The sequence below is a fragment of the Stegodyphus dumicola genome, chromosome 10, assembly GCF_044657685.1.
Source record: "Stegodyphus dumicola isolate Sdum_Otavi_A_Nest chromosome 10, ASM4465768v1".
In the NCBI taxonomy this organism is placed as follows: domain Eukaryota; kingdom Metazoa; phylum Arthropoda; class Arachnida; order Araneae; family Eresidae; genus Stegodyphus; species Stegodyphus dumicola.
This window is the reverse complement of record NC_140777.1, coordinates 4,085,472-4,099,114: the sequence shown is the minus strand read 5'-3', so window position 1 is coordinate 4,099,114 and position 13,643 is coordinate 4,085,472. Positions and strand designations below refer to the sequence as shown.

Below are 13,643 nucleotides of genomic sequence, written 5' to 3'. Positions count from 1 at the left end.
TACGGTCCTTAAGAGTCCTTAAAAGTTCTTAATTTCAACCAAATTTGGCAAGAGGTCTTTAATTTTAATCATCTGAAATTTGTCGGTTTTCAGGACTGCCATTTTGAATGTGAAATAGTACTTTGAATAAATATTTTGGCCTTTCACTGAGGTATATAGTTATCTTTTGAATGGGTGAATAGGTTCATGGATTATAATTTGTTCCTATTTTTAATATAAACGGTGGGATACTCAAGTTTCTAAGCAAGAAGTGAAACGCATGCTTTTCGAAATTATTTCATTTTTTCTAATGAAGAGCTCTAAACAACTTTTTATGTTTTGGGAATGTGAATTCTTAATTGAACGGTTCCAAGTTTGGCGACTTATGAACATTTTGTCGATTTTAAGATTATTTTCTGTAGAAAACTTTTAATTCGGAAATTTGGTAATTTTCGATGATATTTTTTAAAAATATATCATTGATGAATTTCATTGAAATAATGCTAATATATTGAAATTGTATTTAAAAAATAACATTAAAATGAAACATTTGTATTTTTTGCTATCATATAAAGTGACAATACTTTTGATTATAGCAACTTATTATGCAATATTTTGAATCTGAAAAATTAACAAGACAATAAATGCTTTCCGCTTTAGAACCCATGTAGTCCAGTTTTCTCTATAAAATTGATTTTATACTTTTTCCCTCTGATTTTTTTTTTTTTTCAAAATATTTCTGCCTTTTTGCTGTTACAGAATTGGCAAAGGTAATATTTCTTTAGGATTTTAGACATTGCAACTTGAAAAGTTTAGAAGGATTTGGATATATGCACATAGAAAAAGAGATCGGTCACATTTCGCTTTGTGCCGGTATCTGTGCAATTTCTATTTCATTAAAAATAAGAAAACTTTCATGTAGAATTTTATTGAAAACTAAAACATTTTTATTGTGATCGCAAAGAGGTGGCACATGTTAAATGATTCGCAGGCACCCAGTTGCCCGTGGCTGTCATACAGTTATCTCAAGGTTTTTACTTCCCTGTACGAAGTAAAAAGGAAGTATTGTAATCACGAAAATTTTCAGGCAACATATTTCAACGAAAATATCCCATTTTGACCTCTTTCAAATGCAATTTAACAATGTATTTCCATGATATTTGTATGTAAGGACAGAATAAAACACTCTTTTCCTCCAAAAAAATTATAAAACTGCTTTAAAATGAATTCTGAAGAGAATTTTTCGTTGCTTCTGTACGTACGTACGTATCTCGCATAACTCAAAAACGTGTAGCCTCAGAACGTTGAAATTTTGTATATAGGACTGCTATAACATGTAGATGTGCATCTCGTATTTTGGTTGCAATCGGCCACAACAAATGTATATAAATATATTTATATATATATCCACTCTGTTACCCGGCTCAGTGATCTCAGTTTCTTTACTCTTATATGTTTGTAAATTGTACATTATTTGCTTTAAAAATGATTGAATTATGTTGTTCTTATCTTCCGGTTAAGGTTTTTATGCTTTGAGTAAATCTGCATGCAATATTTTTAGAATTATCAACAATTTTAAAATTGTTTAAGTGCTATTGCTTGTTTACATTTGAAACAGCAGGATAGTGGATTTGTTGCCAATCTAGAGAAACTTAGCTTCGCAACAACAAAGATAACGCCTTAATTTATTATTCCGAATTAAATCATGCTTAATCCTTTCTATAATTTTTTTCAAGGAAATAAGTGTTTAAGATTTACTTCGTAATTTTTAATATAGATATTTTGAGTTTTTATGTATTTTTGCCTTCTCGCGAAGTGAGAACTGAATTAATTGAATGAGAAATACTCAATCGTCCGTGAAAAACTGTTTCTTTTTTGTTTTGTTTGCTTAATTTCTTTTATACATAGTTCTAGCTTCTAGTATTTGAATAGAACATGTGGCAACGATTAGATAATTCTTTAAATGATATAAATTTTGTGCATTCTGAGTTATACTATGAACGGAATATAATACTGTTAAGTAAATCTAGCGCCAGAGTGTTGCTATGGTAAACAAAGTGAATTTTAAAGAATGCATTTATTCTATTGTGGATCATGCGCCGTCGGAGAAGTAGGTTTAATTCAATCTAATAAGTTTAAATGAAATGTAAGAAAAAATGCATATAATTTAATATTCCGTACAAGGAAGTCATGTGGTGTACACTTCATATTTTTTATAGTTTGTAAATGTGAGAAATAGTTGTAATATGTGCACTAACTATTGAAAGTTTCTAAATATATTTGTTACTTTTACAGTGTGTGGCATCCCCAACTTCTGCATCCCCTCCTTCACCTCCTTGCCTGCCTGAAGTAAGTTTTGTGTATCTTTATATATATTTAAAAAAGAATGATTAAATATCTCTAGGTTACACAGATTTTAGTAATCTCTGAGCAAAATGCTCTGGACATGCACATTTATTACTTCCTTGTATGAAGTAAAAAGGAAGTATTGTAATCGTGAAAAGTTTCAGGCAGCAAATTTCAACGAAAATATCCATTCTGACCGCTATCGAATGCAATGGAACGATGTTTTTGCGTGATATCTGTACGTAAGGACAGAATAAAATACTCTTTTCCTTCCAAAAAATTATAAAACTGCTTTAAAGTTAATTCTGAAGAGAATTTTTCGTGGCGTCTGTACGAACGTATGTATTTTGCATAACTCAAAAACGAGTAGCCTCAGAACGTTGAAATTTTGTATATAGGACTGCTATAACTTGTAGATGTGCACCTCTTATTATGGTTGCAATCGGCCGCACCAAACGTATATAAATATATTTATATATATATCCACTCTGTTACCCGGCTCAGTGATCTCAATTTCTTTACTCTTATATGTTTGTAAATTGTACATTTTTTGCTTTAAAAATGATTGAATTATGTTGTATATATTTTTTACTTTAATAGTGTGTGGCATCCTCAACTTTTGCACCACTTCCTTCACCTCCTTGCCTGCCTGAAGTAAGTTTTGTGTATCTTTATATATATTTAAAAAAGAATGATTAAATATCTCTAGGTTTTGATATGTGATTGCAAATGTTAGAAATGTTTGTAATATGTGCAGTAACTATTCTGTTAGTTGTTTCTAAATATATTTGTTACTTTTATAGGGCAATAGGAAGAAGCGGAAGAGGGCAGAGTCTCCTGTCCCAATGCCTCAAGTGAGTTATTTTTTGCAGCAGAATTGGAAGTAAATGGTGATTCTAATCTGGTAGCATTTTAGACTCCTTGCATTTAATGATAACGACATTTTTTTACTTATTTCACAACACACTCTTAATGTCCAAAATTGTTTGACAAAATATATTAAACACACCAATGTGAATTGGAATTTTTAATTCTAAAACTGCATTAATCTTCAATACTATTCCATTTTTTATATAAATATCTCTCTGGGTGACCACAAAAGTAGAGTTGTAACTGTAAATGTTGTTTATAAACCTGAAGCATCATTAATAGGGATTTCTACAAATCTGTGCATTTAGTCTAAAATGCTAAATGATAAATTTTTTCTATAGAATCCCTGCAGCATCTCATTTTATCCAAAATAAGTGCATTTCTACAGTATGTTAATATGTAGTAAGGTTCTGCAAATATATGCAGATCCTTAAGAAGTAATTATTTTTCCACAATATTTATTCTGCTGATATTTTTTACATTGTAAATGTTTCTATATATTGGACAGAGCATATTTTGAAAAATAATGTTGACTATATAAAACTAAATCTTTAGAATTTCCATCATATCTTGAACATACTTATCTCGAAGATTATGCAATCATGTTTTTAACTGCAATTAAAAACTGCATAATTCTATGTGGTGGGAGTATTCAAAATGTTGCTTTTATAGATTCTAATAGTTTAACATTATTTATTTAAAATTATGAATTCATTTGTTTTATTTAGTTTTGTGATTCAGGTATGTATTTTGCATGCCATTCTTTTAGTAAAAGAAACTCAGTTTTGAAATGGCAATACAAATGTGTGATTTTATGATTTGTAGGCAGTTACCATTATGACATCAAAATGGTTTTCTAAAATTTGAGAGAAAGTAAATTTAATAAAATTTTTTAATTTCATTTACTTTCAAATATAATCTTTATATAGCAGCATAAACATAAATGACATGCTGTAATCTCAAGGTTTTGATATGTAATTATAAATGTAAGAAATACTTGTAATATGTGCATTAAGTATTCTAATAGTTGTGTCTAAATATATTTGTTACTTTTATAGGGCAACAGGAAGAAGAGGAAGAGGGTGGAGTCTTTGACCCCAGTGCCTCAAGTAAGTTATTTTTTCAACAGAAATGAACGTAAATGATGGTTCTAATTCGGTAGCATTTTAGGCTCCTTGTATTTAATGATAACGATATTTTTTTACGTATTTCACAACACAGTATACTAAAGCAAGTCTCTTTCATTCAGATGCGAAAAATAGTACGACAAAATATGATTAAATATGCCAATGCAAACTGATGGCACAGATGATATTTGCAACTGCGGGAAACTTTTCTTAAAAACCTGATATTTATAATTCTATATGTATGCTATAACTGTCATAAAATAGTTACGTTTTCTGTTGTTGTCGTGTCGGTGTGAAGTTGGCATGTAGATTATATTTTCTAAGAATTATGTACTTCTCATAAAAAAACACATTATACTAATACATAAAGAGAACACTTTATGAGGTTAATCAAAACAAGCCTTACACCGTTTATCAAAATCATAATAATCCCTCTAGATGCCAGACACATTTTTTAACTCAATCTTTTACAATCTAAGAAAAAATATCATTGTTGCCAAAACATTAAAACTTAAAATTATCCTTTATAAAGCAAATACTGTGACATTGGAGGGTTATGAAATCTGTGGCTTTGATCAAGTTCCTTCCCCTTTATGTTTTTATGCTTCTTTCCCACAAACAAAAGCTTACTTAGTTAAGATATAATAATCTGCTTGCTAATAATAGAAAAAAGTTAATAAAATATTAGTAAATAGTGAAAACTATTGCCAGCTTGTGAATGAATTGCCGTCTAATTTTAATTCTCAATGCCATGGAAAGGCTTGGTTACCTGGGTAACCAAAGAGCTGACAAACTATGCCCAGTTTTATTTATTGTATGCTGCCAAATTTTTTATTGTTTATGAATGAAACTTTTTGCTTGAATTTCCAAAGATTATATTTCTAATTAAAAATTTTTGTTTCAGCACCGCCCAGTCACGAGGTCAATGATGAGAGCTTGTGGGACAGGGATGCCATTTCGGGTAAGACAAATGAAATTTATGTTTTATCATATTTTTCAATTTTTAATGAAGGAATTTTTAGTTTTTACATATTTTTCTCTTGTCACGGAGTGAGAACTGAATTAAATGAATGAAAATATATCTCAAATTTGAGGAATTAAGTATAAATTGAAATGCATTAAAAGTGTGTATAAATACTCCATACGAGAGAGTCATTGTGTTCACATCAGATTATTTTTAATAAGGAATGCATCTGAAAGATTTAAAATTTGCACATATGTGTCTTCAATTTTAACTGAATTTTTGCAACAAAGTCTGGATTGTATGCAGGTCGGCTTATATTTGGAAATGTCTGGTACTTTGTTAAATGATTGCTGCTGTTTTTTTAAGTATTGTTTTCTTGCTCTTATTTCAGTGTTGCATTAGCAATTATATTTTCTCAATTATCTAGTAAATGTTTCAAATGTCATATAATCTGTGTTTCGTACAGTATTTCAGAATTTCATTTCTTATAGTATTGTCATGGAATTGTATTGTTGAAATGTGCCTGATCGTAAAGAAAGTTTTCCATCAAAAAAACGTTCTTAATTGCATTAAAAAAACATGAAAGCGGTGTCTTTAGTGCAGGTAGTAACCACCACCGTTATTTTATGCCATTGTTTTGGTAGTTTTTCAAAACGTTTGGCCCAGAAACTTGATGACTGTGAGTCCAAAAACATATTAACTTCATTTTGACCTCCTGTGTAGAATGGAAAACAGCACCAGCAAGATGTAGCTGCAGTTGTAAAAAAAAAAAAAGAAGGTCTGTGAAAGCTCGAAAATTCACATCCGGCAAAACGGAACTGTTTGATAATTTATATTAGTTTTCACTTGATTTCAGTATTTCATAAAAACTCTCATATTGCTTTTTCAAGATGTTTGACATCCGATTGTAAATTTTAAGAAATACTTGGAATATGTGTACTAAGTATTGAACGTTTCTAAGTATGTTTGTTTTGCTTTTACAGAATGTGGCATCAGCTGTCCCATCTCCACCTCCTCCTCCATCATCATCACCTCTTCCTGCACCATCTCCTCCACCTGCACCACCTTGCGCACCTAAAGTAAGTTTTGTGAATCTTCATACATATTATAAAGAGAATGATTAAGTATCTGTCATTCAAATTCATAATTCAACTGAAGTTTTTCTTAAAATTTTATTTAACTTGATTATTAACTTTTTTTTATCAGTAGTCAGCTTAGTGTAGGAGCTTTTATTAGACATCTGTTTTTAGTTTTAATTTACCAGTTGAAGTTAATGCCCTTTCGGGGAGCATTATATGTGTAAATGTTTAAATAATGTAAAAGTAAAGTAACACCCTTTATGGTTATTGCAATGAATCATTTCTTTTTATAGAAGATAATTTTGAGACGTTCATGGGTAAGTTCTTCATACTATAGCAAAATGTAGCAGTAAAGAAAAATAAAATAATAGCCTCATAATTTCTTCTAAAGATGCATAAAAATGTCAGTCCATAGGACTTACATCAGGTCAAGAAAATATCTTACACTGTTGTGAAGCTAGTTGTCAGCAGCTTGGAAAATGATTTAACTTTGTTCCATGTTCTAACAGAGTTTATGCCCCATCTCAGACTTTAAGTGATGACTGACATAATGAGTTGTTCGCGGAACTGCCTTTCTCATCCTCTACAGCTGTAATATTTAAAGAGTAGAAAAATTAAACATGAAAGACACGAAGGATATTTTTCTTGATTATTTACTGCTTATAAAAAAATCTATAGGTCTTTTTTCTGCACTGATCTCATGGATATATATCTGGTACCTCTTTAACACAATATATTTCAATTTAAAGCATGCAGAATTCCAGGTGTGTTTCCTATTTGAATGCTTCATGCTTAATGTGAGTGGTGTAGTAATACAGAATGAGTATCGAAAACAGTATCAAAGTAATGTCCCATTCATCAAACTCCAGTTTTCATTCCTCTTTCAAAATCCAACATACACAGATTTGTTTGAATGCACACATATTTGTTTGAAGAAGCTTAGAAATTCACATCTAACAACTCATAGATTTTATAATTTAGATTAATTCTACTTAATGTCCGTACCTCTTAAAAACTGGCCTACAGTTATCTCAAGATTTTCCCTACCTGATTCGAATGTAAGAATATTTAGAATATGTGCACTAAACTACTAAAAGCTTCTAAATATGTTTGTTTCTTTTGCAGGAGTGCGTGAGTTCCAGTCGGCGTCGGCGTCTTCCGCCTCGGCGCAAACCGCCCGTAAGTTTTATTGATTTATCATACATAGTTATTTAGTTTCAGTGGTTTTAGTAGACATCAGTACCTAGCTGTAATTTTCCAAAAGTTAGTTAAGTGTCGTTTGTTTGGAGTGTGGCGATACTGTAGGAACTTGTTTTTGTTACTCGCCAACTGCATGCCCAAATTTCTAGCTTTAACGGATATTTTCAAGATGTGTGAGAAACACTTAATGCTCCATCGCTGCCGCGCTTGGTCTGATTTATTCTCCAACTCAAATATCTTCAGTGTTGATTTAAGGAGTAGTTATGATGAGTAATTGTTGTGATTAAAAGTTTATTATTTAAAATCGATCATCTGTTTGTGTTTATTCAGTGGTTCTCAACCTTTTCACTAACGTGTACCATCTAAACAAAAACTGAAAAACTTATGTACCACCACTACATTTTACAATGATTATTTTTCAGTTTCTCAATAGAAATATTAAAAAATATATTTTGCCATTTTCACAACCTATTGGCTGTATGTATTTCATATGCACACATAAGAAATATTAGATTAAAAATTGGTTATGATTTTAATTATCAAAATTTCCTCTAATAGCTTTAATTTTAAAATTTAGTCTGAAATTTGGCTGTGCTTAAAATATTTGAATCTCTTTATGCCTGGTCTTATTTCACTTAGTTTTTAACCGTAAATTAGGATCCACTTATGATTTTATTCTGTATCTATTTTTCAAATTTAACATGGAAGAAAATCTTTGTTCACACAAATAGGTTGTGCATAATAAATAGGCGGTATAAATTTAATAGCTTTATTTGAAAATGCCTTTTTTTTTTTTTTCAGTTCAGCCAGAAGTTAACAAATGTGCTATTTTTGAAATCTTCAGTTAGAGTTTGACCACAGAAAATTTCTCTGAATTGTTCTTTTTCCAAACGAGATAAAATTTCAGGTACATTTGAGCAAAATTTTCTTTTTCATAATCCTTGGGAAAATACATGTTGAAATTATTTATCAATTAAAAACAATTACTTTTAATGTCAGACATTAATTCTTTTATTTCAAATTATTTTCGATTAGAAAATTTTCTAAAATATGGTAAAATGTTTAAAATATTAATATATATTTCTTAAATTATTAGCTCGAGTTTTTTATCAGTGCATTTATTGGTAAATAAATTAACACATTGTCCTTGCTATCCTAAATTTTATTCATTTAACTTTCCCAAAATATCGGCTAAATATGCTAAACATGCCAACCATAATTCAGCGAATGAGCGAAACTGACCTGATGAAGTGTTGTGATGTTTTCAGCGATATCTTAACAGATGAAATTACTGGGTCGAATGTTGATGCTCATGATATATGTGCTGAATTGGGCAACTTAGCAGGTTTAGTGCAACAAAGTACTGGTGCTTTTAAAAGTCTGCAGTTCATATACGAGAACATTTTGCTAGATTCTTTCCCAAACGTCTCTGTTGCATTGCTTGTCACTTTGACATTTCCAGTAACTGTCACGTCTGCTGAACGCAACTTTTCAAAGCTAGATAATTAGATAATTTTAGATTATACCGTCCGTTATACATAAATCGCGCACGCAAAAACGTATTCTGCACTTGCGCACACGCATATGCGCAGTGGTAAAAGGTCTTGCGCGCACACGTAAATGCCTATGCGCATTTGTCTACTTGGCACATGCGCAGAAAGTTTTTAGCTTTGAGGTTCAGATTATAGATCATTCCGGAGTATGGGTGTCCTAATTAACGACTTTTGACTGTAATAAAATTACACAGGGTGTTTTCCCATTAAGGTTTGAATTGCATATCAGGCTCCAATGCTTACATGTACATAATAAATTAGGTGATACTCAGTTTCCTGAGTCCTGTAACATGATGTAGATATATGGATAAAATAATTATTATACATTTACATGCACATATACAAGGCAGCACTTAAATTGTGCCAGAGCCTGCCTCCTGTACTTCTTAGTTTTAGGGATAAATCATAATTCTAGATGGAGTGCACTGGAACCCTGAATAATAAGGGTCTGGCACTTCTTGTATGCAGATGAAGAACAATTTCAGTAGAAATCTGATCTCGAAAATTTTATTTTTAGCAAAACAATATTAAAAATCGCTTATTAATTTTAATTTAGCTCTGTACATTTTATTTAATTCTAATCATTTAATTACTTTACTCTTTTATTATTTTAATGAATAATAATAATTAATCATTAATTAATTGAACAATAATTATTAATTAAATAACAATAGGAATAATTATTGTTAATATTAATTAAAAATTATGAATACTTATTTAATAATTAATTAATCTGGTAATAATTAACTTTAATTTTTTAATTATTAATAATTTTTAAGGGCCTTTATATTTATTTATTTACTTTTGTTCCTCTTTCCTGATGGTCTTGCATAGAGCTCCGGCACATCTAATTTTAGAAATTAAGCCCTGATACAAAGTGTTTTTACATTAAGGTTTGAATTAATTGCATACTAGCCTATAATGCTATATTAGGTAATACTCAGTTACTTGCGTCATCAGTACACAATAGAGTAGATTCTTCTGGCATATTCATATAATATTATGTATGACATATATACAGATAAAATCCCCATTTATGTCTTCCCGCGGCATCCAGGAAAGGTCAGGAAATGTCCAGACTAGTTTTCCGACAAACTGCATACGTTACGCACGCCAATTAATTTTGCTCTTCTGGAAAGCATGCCTTTCAGTCAATTTTCACAGTCTCAGGGAGGGGGGCTTTTCCATGTTTTGCCTAGGGCCCCATAACACCTGAGAAGAGCCCTGGCAACTCTTATAATAAAACATATGTAAGTCCCGTTGCATAATTCTCCAAATAATCATTGCTGCGATAGTATTTGACCTACTTTGTAAAAAGGCTTTCATCGATTTCTACTATTTTGTTGGGCCTTCTGATTTTACTGAAAGCTTTGTTTAGTATTCCTGCAAGCAACTGTCCCAATCTATTAACATTTTGTCAACCGTCCGTTTAAGAAATAGAATGCAGTCACTGGATTTCTGGAGCTAATTTTGTAAAACAAAAGGGGGCTCATCGAAAATTATGCTTACATCAAATGAAAGCACATATATTATAACGTCATCCTTATCTGTACTTGGTGTTAAATTATGCTGGTTGGCAACAGTTTTATGTTTGAAGGGATAATATGTGAGTACGTTAGGCTAAGCTGTTACATTATAAGGCAATAATAATTTGCATGTTAAAGTAAAGTGTCATTAAATAGTGGGAAAAATTACAGCTTGTCAATGAATTGCCATCTAATTTTAATTTTCCGTGCCATGGAAAGGATTGGTACTCTGGATAATTGGAGAGCTGTCCTGCATTTAAAAAAAACTTCCCGAGTCTTATTTATTGCATATTGCCAAATTTTTGTGGCATTAAATCAATTCATACATTGTTCTTTGTGCTTATATATATGTTTTTAGTGTGCTAGTGTTAAATTTTTTAATGTTCCTGAATGCAACTTTTAGCTTGAACTTCATGTTAAAAGATTTTATTTCTAATTTAAAAATTTTATTACAGCGCCGACCCTGGACGAGGTCGATGTCCAAGTCCCAGGGTCCGGTGACAAGGTCCCAAGCAAAACGTCAGGGCCCTGGGACTAGGTTTTAAAAGAACCTCATTCTCATGTAAGCTTCATTTAATTTATGCATTTTATTTTATGCAATTTTTTCATTATTGCTAAATGGTAATAAACAGTGAATAATTAGGTATATTTGTGACTATTTATTTCTATTTGTATATCATGTTATGTAGGTAAAAAAAACTATAAAGAATGTAAAGAAGTAAAACTAATCATAATGAAGGATGTCACTTCTGACCTTCATTTAAGTTTTGAAATGGTATTCTATATGGAGCTGTCATAAGGCAATAACTGCCATTTTTCTAATGGTTCAATTTTTAAGCTTCTTGAGCATAGTTAGAGGAAACTGTCAATAAAAGCAGGGCATCTAACACATTGTAAAGATTTTTAACAGGGATTCAAGTTAGGTGAATTGGATGACCACTTCCTGTGAGCAGTGTTTTTATGTTTGAGGTACTCATTCAGAAATTTTGGTTTATGCGGACATTCATAGCTATCCATAAGAATAAATACTGGACAAACTGCTGTAGCATGCAGTCTTGCAGTGGGTTCGATAAAATCTCAGTGCAATGGAACTGATATACTGCACTTCTTGTGCAGCACTGCAGGATGTTAAAAGAAAATACGTCCTTCAGTATTTACGTTGCTGTTACAGGCACAGTGTCGAGTTCCATTCTTCTGAGCACTGTGACACTCACAGGAACAAAATCTCATGATACTGAGGAATACAGTTGTTTGGTAGGATGTTTGATATTACTCTTAATGTTACTAACTCTTAGAAAATAAAAGGTAAAAAGACTTACCTTGTAATCGATCTTCTTTCTTCTCCAAAGGCATATCCGGGAGTATTTTTCTTAAGTACATCTATACACAACTCACAGAAAGAGAGAGGCTTCTAAGATAATAAGATATTTAATTTACAATAACAGCACTAAACTAAAAAATATATATAACACAAAGATAAGGATTACATGTTTCACTCAAACGTCCATCACGAGTTCTCAAAGTTCAACTAAAAAGTTCTGATTTAGTTTTTGCTGCTCGCATGCGCAAATCACGTGGCTGTCGGTGAGAGCTTCAACATACTCCCACCTTTAAATTTGCTGAAAAATCAAATTTAAAACTGTAACCTTTGAACAGGCTTTACCATTCGACCACTTCTTGTAGTCATCGATGGAATCTTTTCGCTCTTCAGATCTTGAGGCAAGTCATTACGAATATCTGGTTCGCAGTAAGTATCTCGTTCATCAGAAGAGCTGCTTGCCACATTTCTAAATCTAGACTTTTCATTTGATGATGTTATCTCCAAAGGATACAACGCTTGGTTGGTCGCAAAACTTCTCCAAGCTTAATCTTGACCTTAACTATACGCACGTGTCCATCTCGGTTACTTTCGTCAATAACCAGTCTGTTCGCTTCTTATTATCATCGGACACTAAAACAAGATCTCCAATTTTCAGAGGTTGTGAAGCTTTTATATGTTCATAATTTTTAACTGTCCGAGATATTCGATTCGAAATCTTTTACGTAGATCTTGTAGAAGTTTTTGTCGATAAATAAGCCTTTTGTTTAAAGATTTCGCATCTATGTTATCCAGATCAAGAACTCCAATTTGTCGAATCTCGTGGAGAAACATGGAAGGTGTGATCGGAGATAAATCTTCAACATCTTCTGCAGTGGCGGCTCGTAGCTAAAATTAGTGAGGGTGCTGTTCTAAAAAAGTTTAACCTTTGTTTTAAAATTGTGTAAAAGGAAACAAACATGTATAAAAAGAAAATTTATTTTGAAATATCCTGAAAGCTTACGAGAAAAAAATTAAACATTTCTTAATTACTTTAACCTAACTATTGCAGTTCAATCTATATTTATTTATTTAAAAATGAAATCCATTCTTCTTGTTTTAATTTGCGCGAAAAGATCAATAATTTTCTCCTTGATCTCTGGATGACAATGGAGGAAATTTTTCTTTATTGAAAGCAATGCAAGCGCGTTTAGTCTTTCCGAATTCCTAGTGGTTCTTAGAAAAGTTTTCATTCTTTTCAATGTTGAAAAGCAGCGTTCTGGCTCTGATGTAGTCATGGGAACTCTCAAGAGAATTTTTATCAGTTTCGTAATTTTACTAAGAACATCATCTAGAATTATTTTCGAAGATAAATTTCAGTAGCTCAATTAATTTACAATATCCATGGATATCAGACCTGCAACAGAATACTTTTAGTTCAGTTTCAAGCTTTTCTTTGTCAATCATTGGATATGCTGCAGTGGTCAGTACTATTTCTTCTGTAGAATGGTCATTCCTAAAACTAAGCATTTCTTGTTAAACAATTTAGCAGCTGCTAAGTGTTTACTGGAAGAATATCTGTGCATTATATCAAAACATAGTATAACGTCACATATTTAAACACACTAATTTCTCTGCATTGTATTTAGTTGTATATTATTTCAACATGAGGCATAATCTGATAAAAAAGCTCTAATCAAAA

The 13,643-nt window shown here is 31.4% G+C and overlaps 2 protein-coding genes across 7 annotated transcripts in view; one reads left to right on the top strand and one right to left on the bottom strand.

Annotated features, from left to right (window-relative positions):
• The window catches only part of LOC118191887 (uncharacterized), a 90,270-nt gene extending 84,073 nt beyond the window's left edge, over positions 1-6,197 (top strand). The window contains exons 18-23 of the mRNA XM_085826082.1: positions 2,275-2,328; positions 2,926-2,979; positions 3,129-3,179; positions 4,254-4,304; positions 5,227-5,283; positions 6,177-6,197. Of these exons, the coding sequence (XP_085682208.1) occupies positions 2,275-2,328; positions 2,926-2,979; positions 3,129-3,179; positions 4,254-4,304; positions 5,227-5,283; positions 6,177-6,197 (288 nt within the window). The remainder of the gene's footprint in view (positions 1-2,274; positions 2,329-2,925; positions 2,980-3,128; positions 3,180-4,253; positions 4,305-5,226; positions 5,284-6,176) is intronic.
• Positions 1-13,643, bottom strand: part of LOC146994849 (uncharacterized) — a 62,170-nt gene that overhangs the window by 33,190 nt on the left and 15,337 nt on the right. For 2 of the 6 annotated variants that reach the window (XR_015043251.1, XR_015043254.1), the window contains exon 3: positions 11,964-12,055. The exons of 2 other annotated variants lie outside the window; for them this stretch is intronic. Coding sequence is in view for 1 of the 4 variants with exons in the window: in XM_085824576.1 (XP_085680702.1) it covers positions 12,822-12,873 (52 nt within the window). In the remaining 3 variants the exon portion in view is untranslated. 2 more of the 6 variants (XR_015043255.1, XM_085824576.1) reach the window with 1 other exon arrangement.